General features: G+C 50.5%; 1 protein-coding gene across 1 annotated transcript in view; it reads left to right on the top strand.

Annotated features, from left to right (window-relative positions):
• The window catches only part of CLASRP (CLK4 associating serine/arginine rich protein), a 50,596-nt gene extending 27,771 nt beyond the window's left edge, over positions 1 to 22,825 (top strand). The window contains 10 exon segments of the mRNA XM_060258162.1: positions 582 to 836; positions 2,171 to 2,350; positions 5,635 to 5,674; positions 15,982 to 16,039; positions 16,165 to 16,223; positions 17,966 to 18,012; positions 18,153 to 18,166; positions 18,169 to 18,234; positions 21,065 to 21,089; positions 22,652 to 22,825. Coding sequence (XP_060114145.1) covers positions 582 to 836; positions 2,171 to 2,350; positions 5,635 to 5,674; positions 15,982 to 16,039; positions 16,165 to 16,223; positions 17,966 to 18,012; positions 18,153 to 18,166; positions 18,169 to 18,234; positions 21,065 to 21,089; positions 22,652 to 22,694 — 787 coding nt within the window. The 3' untranslated portion in view covers positions 22,695 to 22,825.
• The last annotated feature ends 3,208 nt before the right edge of the window (positions 22,826 to 26,033 follow it).

Genomic DNA, 26,033 nt, shown 5'->3' with positions numbered 1-26,033 from the left:
GCTGGCGTGCAGTGTCTCTATTGCTCCCTGAGCGTCCTCCACTTGAAGGACACTCAGGGAGAGATACTGAGACTGTGCGCTGGCCGGAAGCCTTCCCCCATCCCTCTCTGATCTTCAGAAACATCAAAAAAGGACGGGGAAAGCAGCTGACCAGCGCAGTGTCTGTATCCCTCCCTGATTGTACTCTGCCCGGAGGACTCTCAGGGAGCAATAGTGAGACTGCGCGCTGGCCAGAAGCCCTCCCCCATCCCTCTCTGATGTTCGGAAACAGAGAGGGCGGGGAAAGCTCCTGGCTGGTGTGAAGTCTCCGTATCACTCCCTGAGCGTCCTTGGCCCAGACCACAGGGAGAGAACCGGGCCACGGAGGGGAAAAGTTTGAGAAACTCTGGGATAGGGGGTTGTGTGGATAGAGTTTTCCGGAGTTGCCATGAACTCTGTGGTTGGCTGCTAACACAGAAGCTTCTGAAGGGATTTGCTCCCCGCCTCTGGGTCCCGGCATCCCAGGACACCTCCCCTGCCGCGCCTGCCGATCCGCCCGCCCTCCATCCAAGCAGCCAGCGTTCTCTCTCTCCCCTTTCCAGGCGACGCTCCACCTCCTCCTCCTCCTCCACGTCCTCGACTACCTCGTCTTCTAGCTCGCGCTCCAGCTCACGTTCTCACCGGACCGGCGGGTACCACCGAGCCAGCCGCTACACCCGCTCCCGGAGCCACAGATACTCCCGCTCCAGAAGCAGAACTAGGCGGTACTCGGCAGGAGGCTCGCGGGATGGACGCCGGCACTCGCGATCTCGCTCGACGGAGCGGGGCTGGCGCTACGGCTCCCGCCGCAGATCCAGGTGAGTTGGCGGAACGGTCTCTGCAGCGCTCGCACTCTGTAAACAGGCAGTCCCGATTCTGAGGAAGTGGACATCACCCCTGACGCTGTTTGTTTATTTCTATTTGTATCCCGCCCTCCCTGCGAACAGCAAAGTACCATCATAAAATACAATAATCTATTATAAAACAGGATTTAGAATAAAACAAACAATTATTAAAACCACAGTATATAGAATTTTTAACCTCTTTGGCGCTACGTCTGCTAATATATTTGTAAGATGTATAAGTGGATGGCGCCCCGTAGTTCTTCATAATTCTTCGTAATTTCTTCGTAGTTTCTTCATAGTTTCTTCGTATTTTCTTCGTAGTTCTTCGTAGTTTCTTGTAATTTCCAGATACGCTAATGGCCTAGGTTAGGGGTGGCCAAATTTGTTTAACATAAGAGCCACGTAGAATAAATTGTCGGGTTTTTGAGAGCCGCATGACATGAATGTCAGAAGTCTGAGAGCCACAAGACAAGGAAGTAAAGGAAAGGAAAGAAGGCAGGATGATGGAGGGTGGGGGGGAAGGAGAGGTGGAAAGAAAGCAACTTTAAAGGCATTCTCCAAGCTGCCAGCTGGCTTGACTTGGATAAGTGATTTAAAGAGAGAAATGCCTGCTCCAAGCTGGCCAACAGTGCAATGATAGTAATATAAGCATAGTCGGCTTCTAGGCTGTTGGCAGCTCTCTCCTTTTGTCTGTAGGATCCCACCAGTAACAGAACCATAGCAGAGATGCTAAGAAACTAATAAAGAACATTCAAGCCATCAGCAGTACTTAAATATATAATCTTTAGAATGTGCTCAAATTCAGGGTATGCAATAATTCCATTCTATCAGAAACGACGTGCATAAAGCAATCGAAACAGACGTCTTTAGCTCACGTTCCTGAGTCAAACGATGACTCTCCAAAAGAGGCAGAGACGTCATGCAGACGGTCAGGATAAAGTAACCACAACATTTTCTTACTTCACTCCTTGGTCAAATTGCAGCTGCCGCTGGGGAGTGGTGAAGGGGAAAGCAAGATAACGGTCGATGGCAGGCGTCAGCAAGGCGCAGCCCCTAAGTCATGCCAGCGTTTTGAAAGTCTTCATCAGATTTCTCATAAATCTTGAGATCTATCAAGCCTTTACAAAACGTAACATAATACCTGAGGCCCCCCTCAGAAAAGTTCAATGGATAAACAAGGAAGTTTACACTGAACTTGCCATCTTTATTAGCCTTTTAGCGTCTCTGCTGGAGTTCTGTTAATGGTTGGATGCTGCTGTCGTCGTTCTGCAGCTCCTTATTCGTGTTTAACCCCTTTTTGTCCGCAGGAGCCATTCCCGGTCTGGGGAACGGTACCGGTGGAGCGGCCGGGGAGGGAGGCACTGGAGCAGCAGCCGCAGCAGCGGAAGCGACAGTGAATCGCGAAGCCGCAGCAGGTCAGCGTCTCCGGCCAGAGAAAAACCGCTGAGGCCTGCGGCTTCCCCCGCGGTAGGGGAGAAACTGAAAAAGTGAGTGAATCCCGCCTTTCTTTCCCCCTGTCCTGATGATGAGCTGGGGGATTTCTCTGGGCTTCTGTGACCTGGTTATATTATTTCTTTAGGTATTTATTGTATTCATATGTCCCACCTTTCTACCCGGTGGAGATCCAAAGTGGCTGACATCATTTCTCTTCTCCTCATGAAAACCTAAGAGCCTTGCTGGATCAGGCCAGTGGTCCATCTAGTCCAGCATCCTGTCTCACACCAGTGGCCTCAAGCAGTTCCTCTGGAGGGCCAGCAACAGGGCAGAGAGGCTGAGGCCTTCATAAGAACATCAGAAGAGCCCTGCTGGATCAGACCAGTGGTCCATCTAGTCCAGCATCCTGCCTCACACAGGGGCCAGCCAGTTCCTCTGGAGGTCCAACAACAGGGCAGAGAGGCTGAGACCTTTCCCTATTAAGAACATCAAAAAGAGCCTTCTGGATCAGGCCAGTGTCCATCCAGTCCAGCATCCTGTCTCACACAGGGGCCAGCCGGTTCCTCTGGAGGGCCAACAACAGGGCAGAGAGTTCAAGGCCTTCCCCTGATAAGAACAGGATAAGAACCTCTGAATGTGGAGGTTCGCTCCAGTCACCATGACTAGTAGCTGTTGCTAGGCTTAGTCTCCATTTTGTCCTCACAACAGCCCTGTGAGGCAGGATAGCCTGAGGGAGTGGGACTGGCCTAAGGTAACCCAGCGAACTTCTGTGGCCCGTGGCGGGATTCGCACCTGAATCTCCCAGATCCTTTGGCATTCTTAACCTCTGCACTGCGTTTCCATGTTTCGCTCTTCTTCTTACTAGTTTTGCATAGGTTTCTTTATATACTTTTTTCTAGGGAGAGGGAACTTTGCAGAATGTCCATCCAGACCGCAGGGGGCTTGTTGGCATTCTCTCTAGTCTCTGACTGTCCCCATCCTGCCAAGCGTTTTCTTACTGCAGTGATAAGAGTGAGAAACTTAAGAATCAGGGAATAGAATTAAGAGTGAGAAACTTAAGAATCAGGGAATAGAATTAAGAGTGAGAAACTTAAGAATCAGGGAATAGAATTAAGAGTGAGAAACTTAAGAATCAGGGAATAGGGAAGCCTCGCTTTCCCAAGCGGGGGGTGGGGGGGGTGTCATGTGGTCCCTATCTGCTGGGTAGGTAGTTTGTGTTCCATGAACCAGCAGCTGTAGCGCTCAATCCTTGGAGTTGAAGAACATAAGAGAAGCCACGTTGGATGAGGCCAGTGGCCCACCCAGTCCAACACTGTGTCGCACAGTGGCCAAAAAAACCAGGTGCCATCAGGAGGTCCACCAGTGGGGCTAGAAGCCCTCCCACTGTGCTCCCCCAAACACCCGGAATAGAGCATCACTGCCCTAGGCATAAGAGAAACCATGTTGGATCAGGCCAATGGCCCATCCAGTCCAACACTCTGTGTCACACAGTGAACAAAAAACCAGCTGCCATTGGGAGGTCCACCAGTGGGGCTAGAAGCCCTCCCACTGTGCCCCCCACACCCAGAATAGAGCATCACTGCCCCAGACATAAGAGCATAAGAGAAGCCATGTTGGATCAGGCCAATGGCCCATCCAGTCCAACACTCTGTGTCACCACACATTGGCCAAAAAACCCCAGGTGTCATCAGGAGATCCACTAGTGGGTCCAGGACACTAGAAGCCCTCCCACTGCGCCCCCCCCCCCAAAGCACCAAGAATACAGAGCATCACTTGCCACAGAGAGTTCCAACAATATGCTGTTGCTAAAAGCCACTGAAGGACCTCTCCTCGATATAAGAACATAAGAGAACCCACATTGGATCAGGCCAGTGGCCCATCCAGTCCAACACTGTGTCACACAGTGGCCAAAAAACTCAGGGGCCCTCAGGAAGGTCCATCAGTGGGACCAGGACACTAGAAGTCTTTCCACTGTTGCCCCCACCCCTCCCAAGTACTAAGGTTCAGTTTTTGAAGGTTCAGTCTTGGAAGGAAAAAAGTTCAAGCCCAGCGGCACCTTTAAGACCAACGGATTCTTATCCAAAGCAGAAGTGTTCTTGTGCACTCACCCTTCTTCAGATATGTTGAAATGGAAGTTACCAGTCCATACATAGAGAATGAGCAGTAGATTAGCATACAGCATAATAAATGGCAGGGGTGGAATTCTAGCAGGAACTCCTTTGCATATTAGGCCACCCACCCCTGATGTAGCCACTCCTCCTGGAGCTTGCAAAAAAGTTGTTTAACGGATGCAAACTGGAATAACAAGCTTAGTTTATATAATTACAATTTGTTTAATTCTTTTTTTTGGGGGGGGGAACATAGTGAAGGAAATAAATCAGAATCGGAGATTGATGGGCGGATGTGTCCTCCTTAACTGTGGATGCTGAGAGTAGCCCGAACAAATGGTGACCAGCAGGGGTTTTTTGGCAGAAAAAGCCCAGCAGGAGCTCATTTGCATGTTAGGCCACACCTCAAGCATCAAGCCAGCCAGAACTGCATCCCTGTGCGTCCCTGCTGAAAAAAAGCCCTGGTGTGGTAACCATAGAAATGAAGCTTGTTGTTGCAGTTTGGTCCTTGCATCTGTTAAACGCCTTTTATTGTGCTATAGGCCAGGGGTGGCCAGAGTGTGGCTCTTTAACAAATATTGTGTGGCTCTCGAAGCCTCCGCTGCTCTGTCAGCTGGCTTGAAGAAGGCATTTCTCTCTTTAAATCACTTCTCCACGTTATTTAAATGCATTAGGAAATACATTTAAAGTTAAAGTGGCTTTCTGTACTCACACCATTTCCCCAGTTCCAGGAAAGGAGTTGCGATCTTGCGAGACTTGATGGATGGAGCAGAGGTCTTATCAGTGGCTATTAGTTATTGAAACTCTCTGTCTGGGGCAAGTGATGCTCTGTTTTCTTGGTGCTTGGGGGGGGCACAGTGTGGGGGCTTCTAGTGTCCTAGCCCCACTGGTGGACCTCCTGATGACACTTGGGTTTTTTGACCACTGTGTGACTCAGAGTGTTGAACTGGATGGGCCATTGGCCTGGTCCAACATGGCTTCTCTTATGTTCTAAAGAGTTTGCCATTCAGCTCTGCACATGCAAGTGGACCGCTCACATGACCGTTTGTGAAAGACCAAGACTCTTAATGGCCTATTTGGCTACTAGACCACACTGGCTCACACGATCCTCGCAAATGCTAGGAGACTGTCCTCTTTTTTGCCGGGGTGGATGGGCTGGAGGTGTCTTAACATGGACCTTGCTGCTCAAGATAAAAACCTCTTCTCTTCCTTCTCTTCCTCTTCTTTAGGGCTGAGACTGCCGGTGGTAAAGAGACAGGAGCTGCCAAAGTCAGTAAGAATTTAAACCTCACCTTTATAAAAATTCCCATCACTGCAGGAAAAAAAAGACTCGGGGAGCGATAGAGATGCAGGCAAAAACACGCAAAACGCAAAAAAGCTTTTAAGAGCGTGGGTTGCCCACAGTAGCTCGCTTCAGACTCTGGCAGGGACCGACAGCCTCTCAGACACTTGCCAGATTAGGAATGAAAATAAATCTGAGGGTTTTCTGGGCTAGCTTTGTGGCGTTGCGGCTCTGGGAAAGAGAGGGTCAACATCACGTTTATAGCTTTATTGTTGGCTGAGGGCTTTTTTGTAGCAGGAATTCATTTGCATATTATGCCACACCCCCTGACGTAGCCAGTCCTCCAAGAGCTTCCAGTCGGCTCCCGGAATAAGAGCCCTGTAAGCTCTTGGTGGATTGGCTGCATCAGCCCCACCCACCACACAGGGTGTTTGTTGTGGGGGGAGAAGACATAGGAGATTGTGAGCCACTCTGAGTCTCTCCGCTCTAGAAGGGCGGAGTATAAATATGCAGTCGTCTTCTTGTGGGGAGGGGAAAGGAAAGGAGATTGTAAGCCGCTCTGAGTCTCTGATTAAGAGATAAGGGCGGGGTATAAATCTGCAGTCTTCTTTCTTGAGAGTCTTGTGATCGAGAACTGACCCCCTCCTGCCCCAGTACCTTTGGGCATTCAGAATAAGGAGGGCTTTTTTTGTAGCAGGAACTCCTTTGCCAGTTAGGCTGCAACCCTCCTGATGTAGCCAATCCTCCCAGAGCTTACAGGGCTCTTGTAAAGGGCCTACTGTAAGCTCCAGGAGGATTGGCTACATTAGGGGTGTGTGGCCTAATATGCAAAGGAGCTCCTGCTACAGAAAAAGCCCTGAGTATAAGCATTCCGCTTCTGAGCTGCAGGCTCTGGCCGATCGTTGAGTGGTCTGATTCAGTGCTCTCTCTGCTAACACACCAGGATAAGTGTTCAGGGCAATGTGGTATAATGATCAAGGGTGGCGGATTTTAACCTGGAGAACCACCGAGTTCGATTCTGCACTCTCCCACATGAAGCCGGCTGGGCAACCTTGGGCCAGTCACGGCTCTCTCAGTCCTCCCCCCCCCCAAAAAAAAACAAATCTAGCTCACCACCTAGTGGTGTACAATGCTAAAACAGCTAGAACTTCAGGCTGCCAGACAATTTTAGGATCTCCTGGTTATATTACACACAATGCCATGCAATAATTATTAAGGATCAGGATCAATTGCCCGTTGTATGTTCTACTCCTCTTTTCCATTCAGGGTTAGAAACTCTTACTTACCACTCATGGCTTCTGCTTGGGACCATGTTGCTTTAAGGGCCTCTTCTTTTAACGGAGTTTGCCTAGAGCAGGGGCATCCAAATTTGTTCAACATAGGAGCCACACAGAATAAAAATCAGATGTTTGAGAGCCCTAAAATGTGAACATCAGATGATTGAGAGCTGTAAGATGCGTGGATGGAAGGAAGGAAGGCAGGCAAATAGATGGGAGGAGGGAGGTAGAGGTGGAAAGAAAGCAACTTTAATCTAAAATGCCTTCTCCAAGCCAGCTGATGGGGCAGCGGGGGCTTTGAGAGCCACGCAATATGTGTGAAAGAGCCACGGTTTGCCAACTCGTGTTCTAGAATAACAGACCCCAGTTCATTAGTCAAGGAATGGATTGGACACTGCCCAAATGAGACATTATGCCAATAAAGGTTATGTCATTTAAATTAAGAGTCCCGTGGCGCAGAGAGACAAAGCTTCAGTACTGCATTCAGAGCCCTCTGCTCACGACCTGAGTTCGATCCCGGCGGAAGCCGGTTCAGGTAGCCGGCTCCAGGTTGACTCAGCCTTCCATCCTTCCGAGGTCGGTCAAATGGGTACCCAGCTTGCTGGGGGGAAAGGGTAGATGACCGGGGAAGGCAATGGCAAACCACCCCGTAAAAAGGTCTGCAGTGAAAACGTTGTGAAAGGAACATCACCCCAGAGTCGGAAACAACTGGTGCTTGCACAGGGGACCTTTCCTTTCCTGTCATTTAAAGATGAATAGAATCTTTCTCAGTTGGCTTAGGATGATCAGATGGGGTGTGTGTGTGTGTGTGTGTGTGTGTGTAGAAACAGTGTGGAGTCTCTTGGTAATGTAGCGGGGGAGGTTCTGGTTGGATCATAAGCCCACGATGACCACATGAGTAATTTGTGCTCCTGTTTTATGGAAGCTGGCAGAAGTCCCAGCAGGTTTCAGCAAAAAAATTATTTTGCTGTTTAGCCGGGGCTGCTGGAAGATTGCAGGGAATTCTCAACAGCCTTGAACTCCCCTTATCTTATTTATGCAATCGGCCCGTAGTCTCAAAGGCTTCGGGCCACAGATCTGTAGAATGAGGGCCTTCCTGCCCACACTTGTGAAACATCCACATGTTTTCTTGGCACAGTTTTTTTTTTCTATGGCCACATGCCATGGGGAAGTTCATAGAAGGTCAAGCAGGGCCAACCCCCCGTTCCTGAACAGTAGAAAGCCCCGGGTTCATATTCTGCCTGCAAAACAAACCACAGAACTAAAGAGCTGGTGACAAAACTCTTAGGTATTTAACAAAACTCTTAGGTATTTAGCATCTGTAATCAGGAACAACACGTACAGTTTCAAAGCACACGATAACAAAGAAATTTACAATCAACAAAGTAATACGGTTTGTAGTAGGGCACAGTGCAGTAACACAATACAATTTCAGGTTGCTCTTAACAGATAGAAATCAAGAGAGTCCAAAAATGCGGCTCAGCAAACAATGTTCTTCTTTTGCCACTCCAGTCTTGACCACCCTAAGACAGCTGAGCTGGACAACATCTGGTTTCGAGTAGCTTTAGTTTTCAGCTCGCATAAATCTCAGAGCCGTGTCCCCATATCTGAAATAAATTCCAAAAGGGTGGGGGGGAAAGAATAGTATTCCAGCTGTCGGGATGTCTACCGCCTTCCTTTGCACCTTCTTCTCCTAGACAAGTTTGATTTCTGTCTGTCAAGAGCAACCTGAAATTGTATCGTGTCGTGGCGCACCGTGTCATACTGCAAATTGTATTACTTTGCTGATTGTAACTTGCTTTGTTGTAGATCCCAGGAGGCAGCCGGGTTGGTCTGAAGCCACAGAACAAAGCAGTAGACAAGTGCCCCTTTAAGACCAGCTAAGTTTTACTTAGAAGGGGAGACGCTAAAAACATTCCCATGATGCCACACTGCCCACTTATATTAAGAATCGCTGCTTGCCATTCCCATTTTGTCTGATGGAGTCTGCTTAAGAGCATACGGAAGCTTACATTCTAAGTAAAACTTAGTTGGTCTTAAAGGGGCGCTTGTCTACTGCTTTGTTCTAGTCCTTTGTTCTAGTGTGCTTTGAAACTTTACATGTTGTCCCTAATTGTAGATGTTAAATAGCTAGAGTTTTGTTAAATACCTGAGTGCCCTCCTGGCTCTGGGATTCAGAGGCTTAGTTCCTCTGAATGTGGAGGTTCCCCCCCATGGCCAGTAGCTATTGGTAGTCTTCTCTTACCGGGTGGTTCCCTGAACACGCCTTTGGTCTGCTTGCCGGTTTCCTTTGAGTTCCAGCATGCCTCTTGGAAGCCCCAGCGGGTGTGAGGCGTGGAGAGCCCAGGTTGGTTGCCCTGCATATCCAGGAATGGTTGATATGAGCATAGGAGGGATGTGTGTGGAGGTGGTAGACAGGGCTCAGCTCAGGGGCTGCCTTCAAAGTTCCTCCCCTTGGCGCCAGGCGACCTCGGTGTCGTGGGAACTAGAGGCGGTTCCCGAGCCTACCGTTCCCACCGTCCACTCGTGCGGGAACCTTATCCAAGGAACGGGCCTTCAGTGCAGAGTGCGTGTGTGTGTGGGGAAGGGAGAGAGCCGGGTCAACTCACCCATGCAGGATAGTAGCTGGAGGTAGAAGTCGCTGCTAACTTGGATGCGTAGATGAAACTTCTGCGTATCCCACGGTCAATACTTTGATGATACATTCTCTCTCCTCCCCCCCCCCCCAATACTCCCCCCTAAGCTGCGGAGTCTTGTGAGCAAAAATTCTACTTTGTAAGCTACTGGCATTAAAGTGGTGAGCTCTTGCATCAGTTAGTTTGCTCTGGGGCCATTTTTCCTGAGCGAAGACATAAATGAACGAGAACATAAGAGAAGCCATGTTGGATCAGTCCAACACTCTGGCCTTCCCCTGTGTCACACGGTGGCCCAAAACCCCCAAAGTGCCATCAGGAGGTCCACCAGTGGGGCCAGGACACTAGAAGCCCTCCCACTGTTGCCCCTCCCACGCACCAAGAATACAGAGCATCACTGCCCCAGAAAGAGAGTTCCATCTGTACCTTGTGGCTAATAGCCACTCATGGACCTCTGCTCTATAGAAGTACATATGAGAAGCCATGTTGGATCAGGCCAATGGCCCATCCAGTCCAACTCTCTGTGTCACACAGTGGCAGAAAAACCCAAAGTGCCATCAGGAGGTCCATCAGTGGGGCCAGGACACTAGAAGCCCTCCCACTGTGGCCCCCCAAACACCAAGAATACAGAGCATTGCTTGCCCCAGACAGAGAGTTCCAATGATACGCTGTGGCTAATAGCCATTGATGGACCTTTGCTCTACATAAGAGAAGCCATGTTGGATCAGGCCAATGGCCCATCCAGTCCAACTCTGTGTCACACAGTGGCCAAAAAAACCCAAAGTGCCATCAGGAGGTCCATCAGTGGGGCCAGGACACTAGAAGCCCTCCCACTGTGGCCCCCTAAGCACCAAGAATACAGAGCATTGCTTGCCCCAGACAGAGAGTTCCAATGATACGCTGTGGCTAATAGCCACTGATGGACCTTTGCTCTACAGAAGAACATAAGAGAAGCTATGTTGGATCAGGCCAGTGGCCCATCTAGTCCAACACTCACACAGTGGCAAAAAAATCCCAAGTGCCATCAGGAGGTCCACCAGTGGGGCTAGGACACTAGAAGCCCTCCCACTGTTGCCGCTCCCCAAGCACCAAGAATACAGAGCATCACTTCCCCGGACAGAGACTTCCAGCAATAGCAGCCACTGATGGACCTCTGCTCCAGATGTTTCTCCCATCCCCTCTTGAAGCTGGCTATGCTTATAGCTGCCGCCGCTGCCTCCTGTAGCGAGTCAGAGGCTAAAAAGCGAGCTCACGCTAACTCAGCTTAGAGGGAACGCTGCCCCCCCCCCAACAATTGGCAGCTATTCAACACATGCAGTTTGGAGCGGTTGAGTGGACAGGCAGGTGTAAAGAGGTAGCTGTTGCTTTGTTGGAGACAAAAGCCATGCATTATCACTGCAGTCCTGCTTTGGTTGGATTCAGGGTGGTGGTGATAGATAGATAGATAGATAGATAGATAGATAGATAGATAGATAGATAGATAGATAGATAGATAGATAGATAGATAGATAGATAGATAGATAGATAAATTTATTGTCATTGTTCTCAACAAAAAGAGAGCAACGAAATGAGGTGCTCTTCCACAAAACATACCAACACATCAAACACACATATTCATATTCATACCATTTAATGGTGATGGTGGGGTTGAGCTTTCCCTCAAGGAACTCAAGGACTGGTCGCTGCGTGAGCCTGTCCTAGCGGAGAGGAAGACAAAAACACCCCAAATGTATTAGCACGTTAAAAGTCTTAGGGCTTTTTTTTTTTTTTTTTTTTGCAGCAGGAATTCCTTTGCATATTAGGCCACACCCCCTGATGCAGTCCATCCTCCTGGAGCTTACAGGGCTCTCTCCTTACAGGGCCTACTGGAAGCTCCAGGAGGATTGGCTACATCAGGGGCGGGTGGCCTAATATGCAGAGGAGCTCCTGCTGCGGAAAAAGCCCTGATCTTAGGCCTTTTCTTTCTGTTTTGACCCAATGTCTACCTCCTGTATAGGAGAAATTAAGGTTGATTTTTTTTAATTAATTGGAATGGCAAATTAGATTCAACGCAGATGCAACATTTAGTTACGCAGGTATCCAGGAAACAGCCCTTGTAAACGTTGGAAGGGGTTCTGCTTAAGCGATACCTGCAAGTGGTCAGAAATTTACCCAAACTGTTTGCTATCTGAAGTGTTCCTTAAATCGCAAAACACAAGATTTTGTGTCTCCTTCTGTTTATCAGGCGTAATATTGGACTGAAAAGATGACGTCAAGAAGCTATTTCAGGACTATTTGTGCATTTGGTTTAGGGGCTTCCATGCCTTTTTATTTGGGAAGTTATTTTTTTCCCTGCTCCCGTAACAGCACAGATTTTGTTGTTGCATGCTGTCATGGCTGGAAGCTGTCTTCCATCTGTGCACAGCTTGCATATCGGCTTCAGCCCACAATGAATTTATTAATTCCTTCCTGATTTGCTTATAAGCTAGCCTTCGATTAGGCTTTTGTTTTCTGCTCCCCTCCTCCGCTAAGATCCCCGTGCTTCTGCTCAAGGCTCTCGGTTTGGAGATCCTGATTGGGCGGTTTAGCTAAACCAGAGGAAGTGTTTTGCTAGATTAGACCACAGTCCAAGAGTCCCAGAGATTAACAGACCACCAGGAAGAGGACCGGTAGTCCCCTGGTCCACTCTACCATCAGCCCGATTCTAGGTTCATAAATGATGGGGAACACAGACGTCTGGGGAAGCAGTCCAAGTAAATAATATAAGAAGAGCCCTGCTGAATCAGGCCAGTGGTCCACCTAGTCCAGCATCCTGCCTCACACAGTGGCCAGCCAGTTCCTCTGGAGGGCCAACAACAGGGTGTAGAGGCTGAGGCCTTCATAAGAACATCAGAAGAGCCCTGCTGGATCAGAGCAGTGGTCCCTCCAGTCCAGCATCCTAACTCAACAGGGGCCAACCAGTTCCTCTGGAGGGCCTACAACAGGGAAGAGAGGCTGAGGCCTTCATAAGAACATAAGAAGAGGCCTGCTGGATCAGACCAGTGTCCCATCTAGTCCAGCATCCTGCCTCAAACAGGGGCCAACCAGTTCTGGAGGGCCAACAACAGGGCAGAGAGGCTGAGGCCTTCATAAGAACATCAGAAGAGGCCTGCTGGATCAGACCAGTGTTCCATCTAGTCCAGCATCCTGCCTCAAACAGGGGCCAACCAGTTCTTCTGGAGGGCCAACAACAGGGCAGAGAGGCTGAGGCCTTCATAAGAACATCAGAAGAGCCCTGCTGGATCAGACCAGTGGTCCCTCTAGTCCAGCATCCTGACTCACAAAGGGGCCAACCAGTTCCTCTGGAGGACCAGTGGACAGGGTGTAGAGCAGGGGCGGGGAAGCTTTTTTTCTGCCAAGGGCCATATGGATATTTATAACATCATTCACGGGCCATAAAAAATTATCAACTTAAAAAACAGTTCTCTGCCGAGGGAGAATGATTCAGGTCGGCAAAATTAATGCAAATAATTGTTTTTCTATTTGAAGTCATGTGGGGAGAGCCTAATCTGTCCCCCCACACACACACCTGGCCCACCGCCCGGGGCTTTTCTGTAGAAAAAGCACAGCAGGAACTCAGTAGCATATTAGACCACATCCCATAATATTATCATATTAGGTCACACGCTTATTAGCATATTAGGCCACACCTTCTGGGATAATGAAGTGCAAACTGAACTGTGGCAGTCACTTTTCCAGGTCCTGCAGCAATTCTGGCCGGCCAGCCAGGCCCCAGGGAGGCTGCCGCACAGTACATCTGGGCCCTGTGATCCCTGCCTGGCCCTGGGGAGGCTGCTGCACAGTGCGGCTGGGCCCCACGATCCTCGCTGGCCAGCCAGGCCCCAGAGAGGCTGCCACATGGCTCAGTTCAGCCCAGCAATCCCCAAGGGCCACACCAAGTGACCTCGAGGGCCACATACGGCCCTCGGGATAGAGGTTCCCCGCCCCTGGAGTAGAGGCTGGTGTCTTCCTGAGGTTGCCTGCTGGCTCTGGGATTCAGAGGTTCAGTGCTTCTGAATGGGGACGTTCCCCTCCGCCACCACAGCTAGAAGCCATTGATAGATTTATCCTCCGTGAATTTATTCTCCTTTTCAAGCTGTTGATTCTTGTGCTGCATCCTCTGGCTGTGAATCTCCCACTTTAATTATTCTCTTTATTTGTCTGTCCTGAACCTCCTGCCCATCAGCTGCATTGGATGCCCTCGAGTTCTAGTCCCTTGGGGGGGGGGAGAGTTCCCTTTGTCCACTCTCTCCACCCAGGCATCCTTTGATAAACCTCTGTCGTGTCCCCCTCTTCATTCTCTCTTCTCTAAACCAAAAAGCCTTTCCAGTCAGGGAAGGTGCTCCAGTTTGGCGTAGTGGTTAAGTGTGCGGACTCTTATCTGGGAGAACCGGGTTTGGTTCCCCACTCCTCCACTTGCAGCTGCTGGAATGGCCTTGGGTCAGCCATAGCTCTGGCAGAGGTTGTCCTTGAAAGGGCAGACTCCTATCTGGGAGAACCGGGTTTGATCCGCACTCCTCCACTTGCAGCTGCTGGAATGGCCTTGGGTCAGCCATAGCTCTGGCAGAGGTTGTCCTTGAAAGGGCAGGCTCTTATCTGGGAGAACCGGGTTTGATTCCCCACTCCTCCACTCGCAGCTGCTGGAATGGCCTCAGGTCAGCCAGAGCTCTGGCAGAGGTTGTCCTTGAAAGGGCAGACTCTTATCTGGGAGAACCGGGTTTGATTCCCCACTCCTCCACTTGCACCTGCTGGCATGGCCTTGGGCCAGCCATAGCTCTGGCAGAGGTTGTCCTTGAAAGGGCAGGCTCTTATCTGGGAGAACCGGGTTTGATTCCCCACTCCTCCACTCGCAGCTGCTGGAATGGCCTCAGGTCAGCCAGAGCTCTGCAGAGGTTGTCCTTGAAAGGGCAGACTCTTATCTGGGAGAACCGGGTTTGATTCCCCACTCCTCCACTTGCACCTGCTGGCATGGCCTTGGGTCAGCCATAGCTCTGGCAGAGGTTGTCCTTGAAAGGGCAGCTTCTGGGAGAGCCCTCTCAGCCCCACCCACCTCACAGGGTGTCTGTTGTGGAGGGGGGGAGGAAGGGAAAGGAGATTGTAGGTCCCTCTGAGACTCTGAGTAGAGGGCAGGATATAAATCCAACCCCATCATCATCTTGGTAGCCCTCCTCGCTCTCGTGTTTCTTTTCTGCAGCAAGAGTGATGGAATCCGGGCTGCCTCCTGCAATGTTCCCTCTAGGCTGCAGAGTCTTGTGAGCAAAAACTCTACTTTGTGAGCCACTGGCATTAAAGTTGTGAGCTCCTGCATCAATTACTGTGCTCTGGGGTCCTCCTTCCTGAGCTAAGACAAAAGTGTGTGAGCTGGAGGCTAAAAATCTGTGAGCTGGCTCACGCTAACTCAGCTTAGAGGGAACACTGGACTCCTGGCTTATATATATATCTTACTGGAATTTTGAAAAGTGGAGGGGTAAGGGAATACAGAAACGGGAGGGGAAAAGGGGGGAAAGTAAACAGAATCATCATTTTTTTCTCCTCATCACTAGAATACGTAATAGTACTCTTAGTTTTAACAGATGTACAGGCTGTAGGTTATACTAAATACCTTGCTACTATTCAACCATATCAAAATGAGGAATACATCAGAAAGTGCAACAGGTATTATACAAGATCAAGGAACACTGGACTCCTGATATGTGTATGTGTTATTTATTCTCCTCTTTTGTCAGTGGGCCCAAAGGCAGATTGCACAGAGTGAGTCAATACATTTGACAGGATGGGGCATTCAGTGAACGATGCAATAGGGATTAGGATTGTAGAACCAGTCAGAATTTTAAGGGAACAGAAGTGAGGGGAAGCCTGAGTAATTTACCAGGAAACATTAAATGATGCAAAAACTTTACAGCAGGACCCAGCCTCCAGCAAGGTGTAGAATAGACCAGGCTTTGTAATAATTTATCCAAGCGACATTGCGGATCGTTTAGGACACTCTCTGTGTAGAAAACCCTCCTTGAATAATTAAATTTTCCATAGGCAAGTAGGAGCCTTCCTGACCTCCTCAGGCAGGCCTTTCTACCAAGCCAAGGGGCCACCACCGAGAAGGCATGCGGTACGGGCAGCTGTCTCCTTAGGAAGGGGATTGCTTGTTGCCGTGGGGATGTCCTTTTAGCCTCTGACTTCCTTCTTGCGGAGGATATTTAGTTGTCGTCCTTCCCCACCTCCGAGGCTGAAACGTTGGATCTCTGCTGTAATAGCCACTGTTCTTTGGACCATCTCGGAGGCCTTTCCCGTGCGCGTGTGCCATTCTGGTTTGCTTTGCCCCTAGGCCTGGGACCGCAGGCCCTTGACAGTGTTCTGTTTACCTCGTAGCCAAAGCTGACCCCGCAGGAGAAACTGAAGCTGCGCATGCAGAAGGCGCTTAACCGCAGTGTAAGCAACGGGGAGGGCGATGGGCAGGGGAAATCCTCTCTCTTCTCCTCCTCCTCTCTCTTTTCTTCCTTCCCCGCTCCCCCTCCCGGATTCACCTCTCTGCCTCCTTTCCCCCCTCTCCAGTCAAAGCCGATAAAAAAGCCGCCCAGGAGAAGATGATGCAGCAGGAGCATGAAAGACAGGTAAGCGGCAAACGCGAATCAGGAAAAAAAAAGCCCTCCTCTGCGAGCGGAATAAAACGGTGCGCGGTGGAGAGATTCGGCAGCAAAGAGCAAATGAGGATTGTGCTATAGTGAGTGTAGTTGATGGGCTGAAGCAAGAACGGCCGGCCGGATTTCAGTCTGCGTTTATCTCTCTTGATACATAACGTTGCTTTTGAGCCCTGACCTGGATAGCTCCGGTTCACCCGATCCAGTTACCGTATTTTTCGGACCATAAGACACACTTCCCCCCCCCAAAAAAAAGTGGGAGGGAAGTGTGTGTGTCTTACGGAGCGAAGGGACGATAGGACATACCTTCCTCCGGGGGGGGGGGGGGCTGATCCGCGGCCTCCACCTCCGATCCTGGCGCTTCCCCCGCGCCTGCCTGCCTGGCTCCAGCTCTGCTTCCAGCAAGCGCTGGGATCGCTCCACGCTGCCCCCACCGCAAACCCAGCGCTTCGCGAGCGCCGGCTGCGGAGGGGGCAACGTGCTTCCTCCGTGCCTGTCTGCCTGGTCCAGCTCTGACGCTTACAGCAAGCACCGGGATCGGAGGGCGGAGGGAGCGACCCTGGCGCTTGCTGTAAGCGTCAGAGCTGGAGCCAGGCAGACAGGCATGGAGGAAGCACGCGAAGTGCTGGGTTTGCAGTGGGGGCAGCGTGGAGCGATCCCAGCGCTTGCTGGAAGCAGAGCTGGAGCCAGGCAGGCAGCCACGGGGGAAGCGCCAGGATTGGAGGCGGAGGCAGCGGATCTCCCCCCAGGAGGAAGGTGCGTCCTATGGTCCGGAGCATCTTATGGACCGAAAAATACGGTATCTCTTGGAAGCTAAGGAAGGTTAGTCCCGGTTATGATCTGGATGGGAGACCACCAAGGTAGTCAGGGTCCCTGTGCAGAATCAGGCAGTGGCAAAGCACCTCTGTTAGTCTTTAAGCTCTGTTAAAGTCTTCAGGCACTGTTAGTCTCCACTGCAGGCCACAAGCTGGCTCGACGGCGCTTTCTGTCATGCCAGTGGTCACCGGAGGTGCAAGTGTGTAGGTACCAAATGTGCTAGAGAGGACTAGCGGTCTGATTTGGCAGAAAGCGCACCGCACGTTCAAGGATCAGCAGAAGAAAAAATATCTGCAGATTCCCTCCCCATAGTAAAATGATCTGGCAGTCTCCGGGCCCGGAATGCCGGTCTGCATTATTTATTCCTGTTGCAGAAGCAGCGGCCTCCTTGGTGCAGAATGTACGAGTTTGTTCTAGAGGCAGGCTTGCCAGACTTCTCGCCAGTGTTTTACTTTGAGCTTTTCTCAAGGCTCTAACCATGACCCTTTCCTTGCGATCCAAGGAGGCGGACGATAAGAAAGACGTTCCCAGTTAAAACCAAAAATAAGATAGTGAACCCCAAGTCTCTCTCCTCCCCTTAAAAGATGTCTCCCAGTTCAAACTCCCTCGAAAGCCCTGGCGAACAGACGGGCCTTGCCGTTCCTCCTGAAGGTCTCCAAGGAGGGCTCCCCTCTCATCTCTTCAGAGAGCCCATTTCTGCTGAACTGGAGCACGACGGAAAAGGCCCTGGCTCTGGTTTGTGTGAGATGGGCCGCTCCCAGTGGCGGGATAGCCAGGAGACGACAGCTGGGAAAAAAACTAGCTTGCTTCCAGGAATGTAGGAAAGGAGATGGCTTTGCCGCCCCCCTCTTCTGGGATTTGCCCTTCGGCTGATTGGCGTCCCGCCTTCTCTCTTCCAGGAGCGAGAAGATGAGTTGCGTGCCATGGCTCGGAAGATCAGGATGAAGTAATGCCTCTTGTGGTTTCCCTCCCCGTCCTCTCGGCATGAAGCGGTGGGGAGGAGCTTAGCGGGGAAGGGGTGGGTTGAGTGCCCACGCCTTTAACGCCCTGCTTCCTCCTCCCCTTCCCCGGTGTTTTTCTCGGCAGGGAGCGCGAGCGCAGAGAAAGGAGCGGGAGGAATGGGAGCGACAGTACAGCCGCCAGAGCCGGTCTCCTTCCCCCCGTTACAGTGAGTATCCGGGACTTATCCGGGACCTAGGGTGTACCGAGCAGGAGGGGAGGGTTGCACTTCTTTGGAGGACCGACTCTCCCAGCGAGACTTCTGCTGAGATCCAGAGCCCCACCTGCAGTAGAGAAAGAAGTCCTTTCTCCCCCTCTCACAATACAGGAACTCGTGGGCACTCGAAGTCAGTCAGATTAGAATAGATAAGAGGAACGTCTTCTTCAACCCAAAGGGTGATGAACACGTGGAATTCACTGCCGCATGAGGTGGCGGTGGCTACAAGCATAGACAGCTTCAAGAGGGATTGATAAAAATATGGAGCAGAGGTCCATCAGTGGCTATTAGCCACAGCTTATCATTGGAACTGTCTGGGCAGTGATGCTCTGTATTCTGGGTGCTTGCGGGGGGGGGGGGCACAGTGGGAGGACTTCCAGTGTTCTGGCCCCACTGGTAGACCTCCTGATGGCACCTGGGTTTTTTGGCTACTGTGTAACACAGAGTGTTGGACTGGATGGACCATTGGCCTGATCCAACATGGCTTCTCTTATGTTCTCACCTGATGGACTTAGTGCTGTCTGGGCCAAACGATCCCATGCCCCTTGTCTGCTTCCCAAAGGGCTGGGGTAGGATACAGTGACTGTCATAGTTGGCAGGTCAACCTGTTGCTCTGACCTGTCTGGACCCAGATGGTTGAGGAATAGATTTGGCTCTCAAGCCTGGCGTCTGCTCTTGGGGGCACAGGCAACGACAGCTGCAATGGTTGGAACTCTTGGGCCCCAAAAGCAGCTTCTGTTCTTAAAAAAATGATGGCAGAGGACGCCCTGCAGCCTTTAGATTGGGGTGGGGCACCTTTTTTCTGCCAAGGGCCATATGGATATTTATAACATCATTCGTGGGCCATAAAAAATTATCAACTTAAAAAACAGTGCTCCGCTGAGGGAGAATGATTCAGGCCAACAAAATTAGTGCAAATAATTGTTTTTCTATTTGAAGTCATGAGAGGAGAGCCTAATCTGGCGCGCACACACACACACACTCACCCGGCCTGCCACCCTAGGCAAATGCATAGGTCCAGGGCTTTTTTGTAGAAAAAGCCCATCAGGAGCATATTAGACCACATCCCCTAATATTAGCATATTAGGCCACAGCATCTGGGATAATCAAGTGCAAACTGAACTGTGACAGTCACTTTTCCAGGCCCTGCAGCAATTCTGGCTGGCCAGCCAGGCCCCAGAGAGGCTGCCGCACAGTATATCTGGGCCCCCACGATCCTCGCTGGCCAGCCAGGCCCCAGAGAGGCTGCCACATGGCTTGGTTCGGCCCAGCAATCCCCGAGGGCCACACCAAGTGACCTCGAGGGCCACATACGGCCCTCGGGACGGAGGTTCCCCACCCCTGTTTTAGATCCATCCTTTAACGGCTGTTGTTCTTGAAGTCCTTTTGGTCCAGGCTCCTTTTCTGTCACTTCCTGGCTGCCACGAGAAAACCAGGAATCCTCTAAAGCGGGATCTTGGAAGCAGGACAAATCTAGCTAGGCTAGAGATCCCCAACGTGGTGCCCACCAGTGCTATGGCACTAGACAAGCTTTTTAGGAAGTGGGAGGGGCCTTTATAAGGCCAGGCTTGTTATTGGCTGGCCCATTCAAATGAGAAGGTTTTCTGTGCAGTGGAAACCACTGAGGATTAAGAGGACTCATAAGCCTAGGCTTGTTCCAGTCTCTCTTTACGCCTTTCCCTTCTCTTTCTCAATCTTCTTCCCAGGGCTTCCATTCCTTTCTTTCCATTTCCCTTCTGTGATCCTTTAGCAAAGTAAGGAGGGAAGTTTTTATTTATTTATTTATTTACCTACCTACCTACCTTCGATTTATATCCCGCCCATTCCAAAAGCAGACTCAGGGCGGCTAACAGTCATAGTGAAATTAAGTATAATAGGTTAAAATTTCTTTTGGAATTTCTCTGTTCTTTGGCAAGTAATTTAAAATAGGAGACCAGGTTCTTTTAAACTTGGTAACCATTGCTGATGAAGGCCTGGAATACATGGTTTTGCTCCATCTCCCACGGTGGCCATTTTGGAGGTTGGCTTGTGGTTCCAGTCTCTCTTCAGGCCTTTCCCTTCTCTTTCTTCCTCCTTTACCCAGGGCTTCCATTCCTTTCTTTCCATTTCCCTTTTGTGGTCCTTTAGCAAAGTAAGGGGGGAAGTGTTACATTTGGTTCCGCCATCTGAGGCTGCCATTTTTGATTTTTGCTGCATCTCCCATGGCAGCCATTTTGGGGGGTTGTGTTCACCTCCCTGTCTTAAAATTCCGGAGACGCCCATGGCTTCCAAAAAGGTTAGCAGCCCCAGAGTTCAGTGAACTGAAGAAAGGTTGAAACGCTTGGGCCTCTTTAGCTTGGAGAAACGTCGACTGTGGGGTGACATGATAGAGGTTTACAAGATTATGCATGGGATGGAGAAGGTAGAGAAAGAAGTACTTTTCTCCCTTTCTCACAATGCAAGAACTCGTGGACATTCGATGAAATTGCTAAGCAGCCAGGTTAAAATGGATAAAAGGAAGTACTTCTTCACCCAAAGGGTGATTAACATGTGGAATTCACTGCCACAGGAAGTGGTGGCGGCCACAAGCATAGCCACCTTCAAGAGGGGTTTAGATAAAAATATGGAGCAGAGGTCCATCAGTGGCTATTAGCCACAGTGTGTGTGTATATGTAAAATTTTTTGCCACTGTGTGACACAGAGTGTTGGACTGGATGGGCCATTGGCCTGATCCAACATGGCTTCTCTTATGTTCTTATGATGCCAGGGACGCAGCTTGACCATGTATCTTTCTGTCTTTCAGGTCGAGAATATAGTTCTTCGAGGAGGTAAATCCTGTTTTTGCTTTCACAGCTTTATTTGGGGGGAGGGGGGCAGCAGCCGGCCTGTTGCCAAAGACAACAAAAGCTTGGGGGGAAAGCAGCACGACTGTTTTGAACGGCCCTTTCCCCTTCTGCATTCTGCTGCTCTGCACGTGGGGTTTTTTCCGTTCGGGTTTAGTGTCGACTGTGGATCGCGATCTCACAAACCGGGGGGAGGGGGAGTCTCTGCAATTGTCACCGCTGTTAACGGCACAAGGCCACAACTTATTTTGCCTTATTTGTGTTTCTCCTCATATCACGGAGACCAAATCCTTGCGAGATGTTCTCTTGGGACGAGTTAAAAGCACAGAGAGTCACTCGAAGTTCTACTTCCCCTTTTGTTGTAGCAACAGAAATGGGACTGCTTCCTCCCCCCCCCCCGGTGCCAGTCTGGAACATTCAGGCTGCCTTCAGAGCCATAAAGCCACCAACGTTTGCACCCAGGGCTGGGACTTGACATGGAGCCCGCTGAAGGAATGGTGCTATAAGGCTCAGTTCTGTTATCCTTGATGTACAAATGCCAAGGGTGCCTTAGCCCTCATCTGGATAGCCCAGACAAGCCTGATCTTGTCAGATCACAGAAGCTAAGAAGATATTGGGTTTATATCTCGCCCTATACTCTGAATCTCACAGTCTCAGAGCTGTCACAATCTCCTTTACCTTCTCCTCCGCACAACAGACACCCTGTGAGGTAGGTGGGGCTGAGAGAGCTCTCCCAGAAGCTGCCCTTTCAAGGACAACTCCCATGAGAGCTATTGCTGACCCAAGGCCCATTCCAGCAGCCGCAAGTGGAGGAGTGGGGAATCAAACCCGGTTCTCCCAGATAAGAGTCCGCGCACTTACCCACTACACAAAAGAGAGCCAGTTTGGTGTAGTGGTTAAGTGTGCTGGGAGTATCGAGTTTGATTCCCCACTCCTCCATTTGCACCTGCTGGAATGGCCTTGGGTCAGCCATAGCTCTCGTGGGAGTTGTCCTTGAAAGGGCAGCCTCTGTGAGAGCTCTCAGCCCCACCCACCTCACAGGGTGTCTGTTGTGGGGGGAAGGAAGGTAAAGGAGATTGTGACCGATGTTCCTTCTAAGCTGCAGTCTTGTGAGCAAAAATTCTACTTTGTGAGTTACTGGCATTAAAGTTGTGAGCTGCTGGCATTAAAGTTGTGAGCTGCTGCAGAAATTACTATGCTCTGGGGTCAGTTTTCCTGAGCTAAGACAAAAATTTCTGAGCTGGAGGCTAAAAATCTATGAGCTAGCTCATGCTAACTCAGAGGGAACACTGATTGTGACCTCTGAGATTCAGAGCATAGGGCGGGATATGAATCCAATATCATCATCTTCTAATTCTTCAAACCGGAGGGGGGAACAAGGCGGACACGGGGGGTTGCACGGGCTCAGGTTTAACACCGGCTTGGCACGATGGCCAAAGGCATCATCCACCCAGTCGTGATAGAAAACGGGAGCGGAGAACCCGAGTCTGGACTCGCACTGTGTGCCTGTTGTACTAACTCATTTTCCTCCTTTTGCATCCTCACAGGCATTCACGGTCCCGGTCCCGGAGCCCTCACTACCGCCACTAGACTCTGCTCGGGCACAGCGCGTGTACTGGCTTACCTCCCATCCCGCTGGTTCACTGGATCTCCCTCCCTCCCTGGAATCCCACTATGTAATAACCGTTGTACATTGCTGTTCTTCGTTTTTAAGATGTTTAAAAGAAAAAAAAATAAACCCCCGTCAAAAGCCAGAAACGGCGACTTCTCTTAATAGCCTTCAGGCTGTGTGTTGAATGCTTTTGCAACCGAAGAAGAAAACTTTCACAAGGATTTCATATGTTCATATAATGCATGGGGTCGGGAGGTGCCCCCCGGGGTCATCTAGTCTTACCCCCTCAGCACTGCTGGAAATTCACAGCTACGCCACACTCAATGCCCAAAGGGGGGAAAAAAATGGGAACATGGTGTATAACAGGAGTGGCCAACAGTAGCGCTCAAGATTTTTTTTTGCCTACAACTCCCATCAGCCCCAGCCATTGGCTATGCTGGCTGGGGCTGATAGGCAAAAAAAACTTCTGGAGAGCTACCGTTGGCCACCCCTGGTGTATAAAGTGTTAAATACGGGGGGCGGGGGGACCCACGTTCAAGGTGACTCACCACACGAGCAAAATTAAGAATTTCATGAGTTGTTTTTACGTATGGGGATTTCTGTGTGGGGTGGAATTGTCGGAATGCTTTTGCAAATGTGAATTACATGAACAGGAAATATTTAATATCACTTTATGGCATGAAGGCCTGTTAATTTTGCTCATATAGCGCTGTGTGACCTTGAGCACAGCGCTGGCCAAGTCTTGCTGTTGCGGCCACTGCCTCTCTCCATCCCGCTTTCCTAAGCGAGCTGGCAGCTTTAGGGCCCAGAGTGGGCGGCCAATGGCCTGTAACCATCAGGGACCGACCTCCCAGTTCATCTCCGTGGCTCGTGTTAATGAAGGAATTGGGCTTTTTCAGGAGGGGGAGGTTTACCTATGCCAGGGGTGGCCAACTGTGGCTCGGGAGCTCTTTCACACACATTGTGTGGCTCTCACCACCCTGTCGGCCTGCTTGGAGAAGGCGTGTTTCTCTCTAAATCCCTTTGCCAAGCCAGCTGGGAGCTTGGAAAAAAGTTGCTTTCTTTCTGCCTTTCTCTCCCTCCTCACTCCATCTATTTGCCTTCCTTGCAGCTCTCAAACATCTGACATTTATTCCGTGTGGCTCTTACGTTAAGCAACTTTGGCCACCCCTGACCTAGGTCAAGGGCAATGGTACGAATTTTCATAATTATGAATATACCAGTAGGTATAATTGGGTCTTAGGCTGTCTGGAAAACCCTCACAAACCCTAGCCTTCTCTGAGCTCTCGGTCACAGGACTGGGCATATCTCCAAGGGGCGGGGCCAACTCGTAGTTCAACTCTCTAACCTATGTTAAAATGGTAAACAAGCAGCTTTCACCGATCTGGAGTTCCAGAGCTGCGTCCCGTTCTGCACTCATCCCCCTCCCTCAAGACTGCATAGTTGATGTATGGGTGGTACAGGAAAACTGTCTATTTGTACAGTTTTATTATAGAAAGGATAGGTAAAGGTAGTCCCCTGTGCAAGCACCAGTCGTTTCTGACTCGGGTGACATTGGATCATGACATTGTCACGGCAGACTTTTTACAGGGTGGACATATATATGGACATATGAAGCTGCCTTATACTGAATCAGGTCCTCGGTCCATTAAAGTCAGTCTTGTCTACTCAGACTGGCAGCGGCTCTCCAGGGTCTCAAGCTGAGGTTTTTCACGCCTACTTGCCTGGACCCTTTTTAGTTGGAGATGCTGGGAATTGAACCTGGGACCTTCCACTTACCAAGCAGATGCTCTACCACTAAGGCGCCACCCCTCCCCTGCTCTCCAGGGTCTCCAGCTGAGGTTTTTCACGCCTTCTTGCCTGGATCCTTTTTAGTTGGAGATGCCGGGTATTGAACCTGGGATCTTCTGCTAACCAAGTAGATGCTCTACCACTGAGCCACTGTTCCTCCCATTTGTGATTTGCCATTGCCTTCCCCAGTCCTCTACACTCCCCCTCCCCCCCAGCAAGCTGGATACTCCTTTTCCCGACCTCGGAAGGATGAAAGGCGGACTCAACAAGAAGAATTATACTTAGATTCGAGTCCAGTGGCCCCATTTGAGCAGGGGTCCCTAACCCCTGGGCAGTGGACCAGTACCACGGGCCATGGCCTGTTAGCAACTGGGCTGCGAGTTGCATAATTATTTCATTCTATATTATAATGTAGTAATAATAAGACATTGGATTTATATCCTGCCCTCCACTCTGAATTTTAGAGTCTCAGAGCAGCTCACAATCTCCTTTACCTTCCTCCCCCACAACAGACACCCTGTGAGGTAGGTGGGGCTGAGAGAGCTCTCACAGCAGCTGCCTTTTCAAGGACCACCTCTGCCAGAGCTATGGGTGACCCAAGGCCATTCCAGCAGCAGCAAGGGGAGGAGTTGGGAGAATCCAACCCGGTTCTCCCAGATAAGAGTCTGCCCTTTCAAGGACCACCTCTGCCAGAACTATGGGTGACCCAAGGCCATTCCAGCAGCAGCAAGGGGAGGAGTGGGAGAATCCAACCCGCTTCTCCCAGATAAGAGTCTGCCCTTTCAAGGACCACCTCTGCCTGAGCTATGGCTAACCCAAGGTCATTCCAGCAGCTGCAAGGGGAGGAGTGGGGAATCAAACCCGGTTCTCCCCAGATAAGAGTCTGCCCTTTCAAGGACAACCTCTGCCAGAGCTATGGCTAACCCAAGGTCTTTCCAGCAGCTGCAAGGGGAGGAGTGGGGAATCAAACCCGGTTCTCCCAGGTAAGAGTCTGCACGCTTCACCACCACACTAAATAGAAATAAAGTGCACAATCGTATCATCCTGAAACCATCGCCCACCTCTGCCCCGTAGAAAAATTGTCTTCCACAAAACCAGTCCCTGGTGCCTAAACGGTTGGGGACCGCTGCATTAGAGGAACCAACAAGATTTTTTGGGGGGGGGTATAAGCTTTCAAGAGCTAAAGCTGGCGAGGGAAGCTTTGACTTTTGATAGCTTATATCCAGGGGGGGGGGTTGTAGCAAAAACCTCCTTTGCATATTAGGCTGCACCCCCCTTGATGTAGCCAATCCTCGTGGAGCTTACGAAGCCCTGTACGAAGAGGCCCTGGAAGCTCCAAAAGGATTGGCTACATCAGGGGGGTGTCGCCTAATATGCAAAGGAGCTCCTGCTACACAAAAAGCCGCTTACACCCTGCAAACCTTGTCGGTCTGAAATGCGCTGCTGGACTTCGGTCTAGTTCTTCGACTGCAGACCGATGCAGCTGCTGTCTGAAAGATGGAAGGAGAGTTGAGACTGGGAAAGGG

This window comes from Heteronotia binoei, chromosome 17, assembly GCF_032191835.1.
Source record: "Heteronotia binoei isolate CCM8104 ecotype False Entrance Well chromosome 17, APGP_CSIRO_Hbin_v1, whole genome shotgun sequence".
Taxonomy (NCBI): domain Eukaryota; kingdom Metazoa; phylum Chordata; class Lepidosauria; order Squamata; family Gekkonidae; genus Heteronotia; species Heteronotia binoei.
Note: the sequence above shows the minus strand (reverse complement) of the source record. Positions and strands in the feature narration are given on the sequence as shown.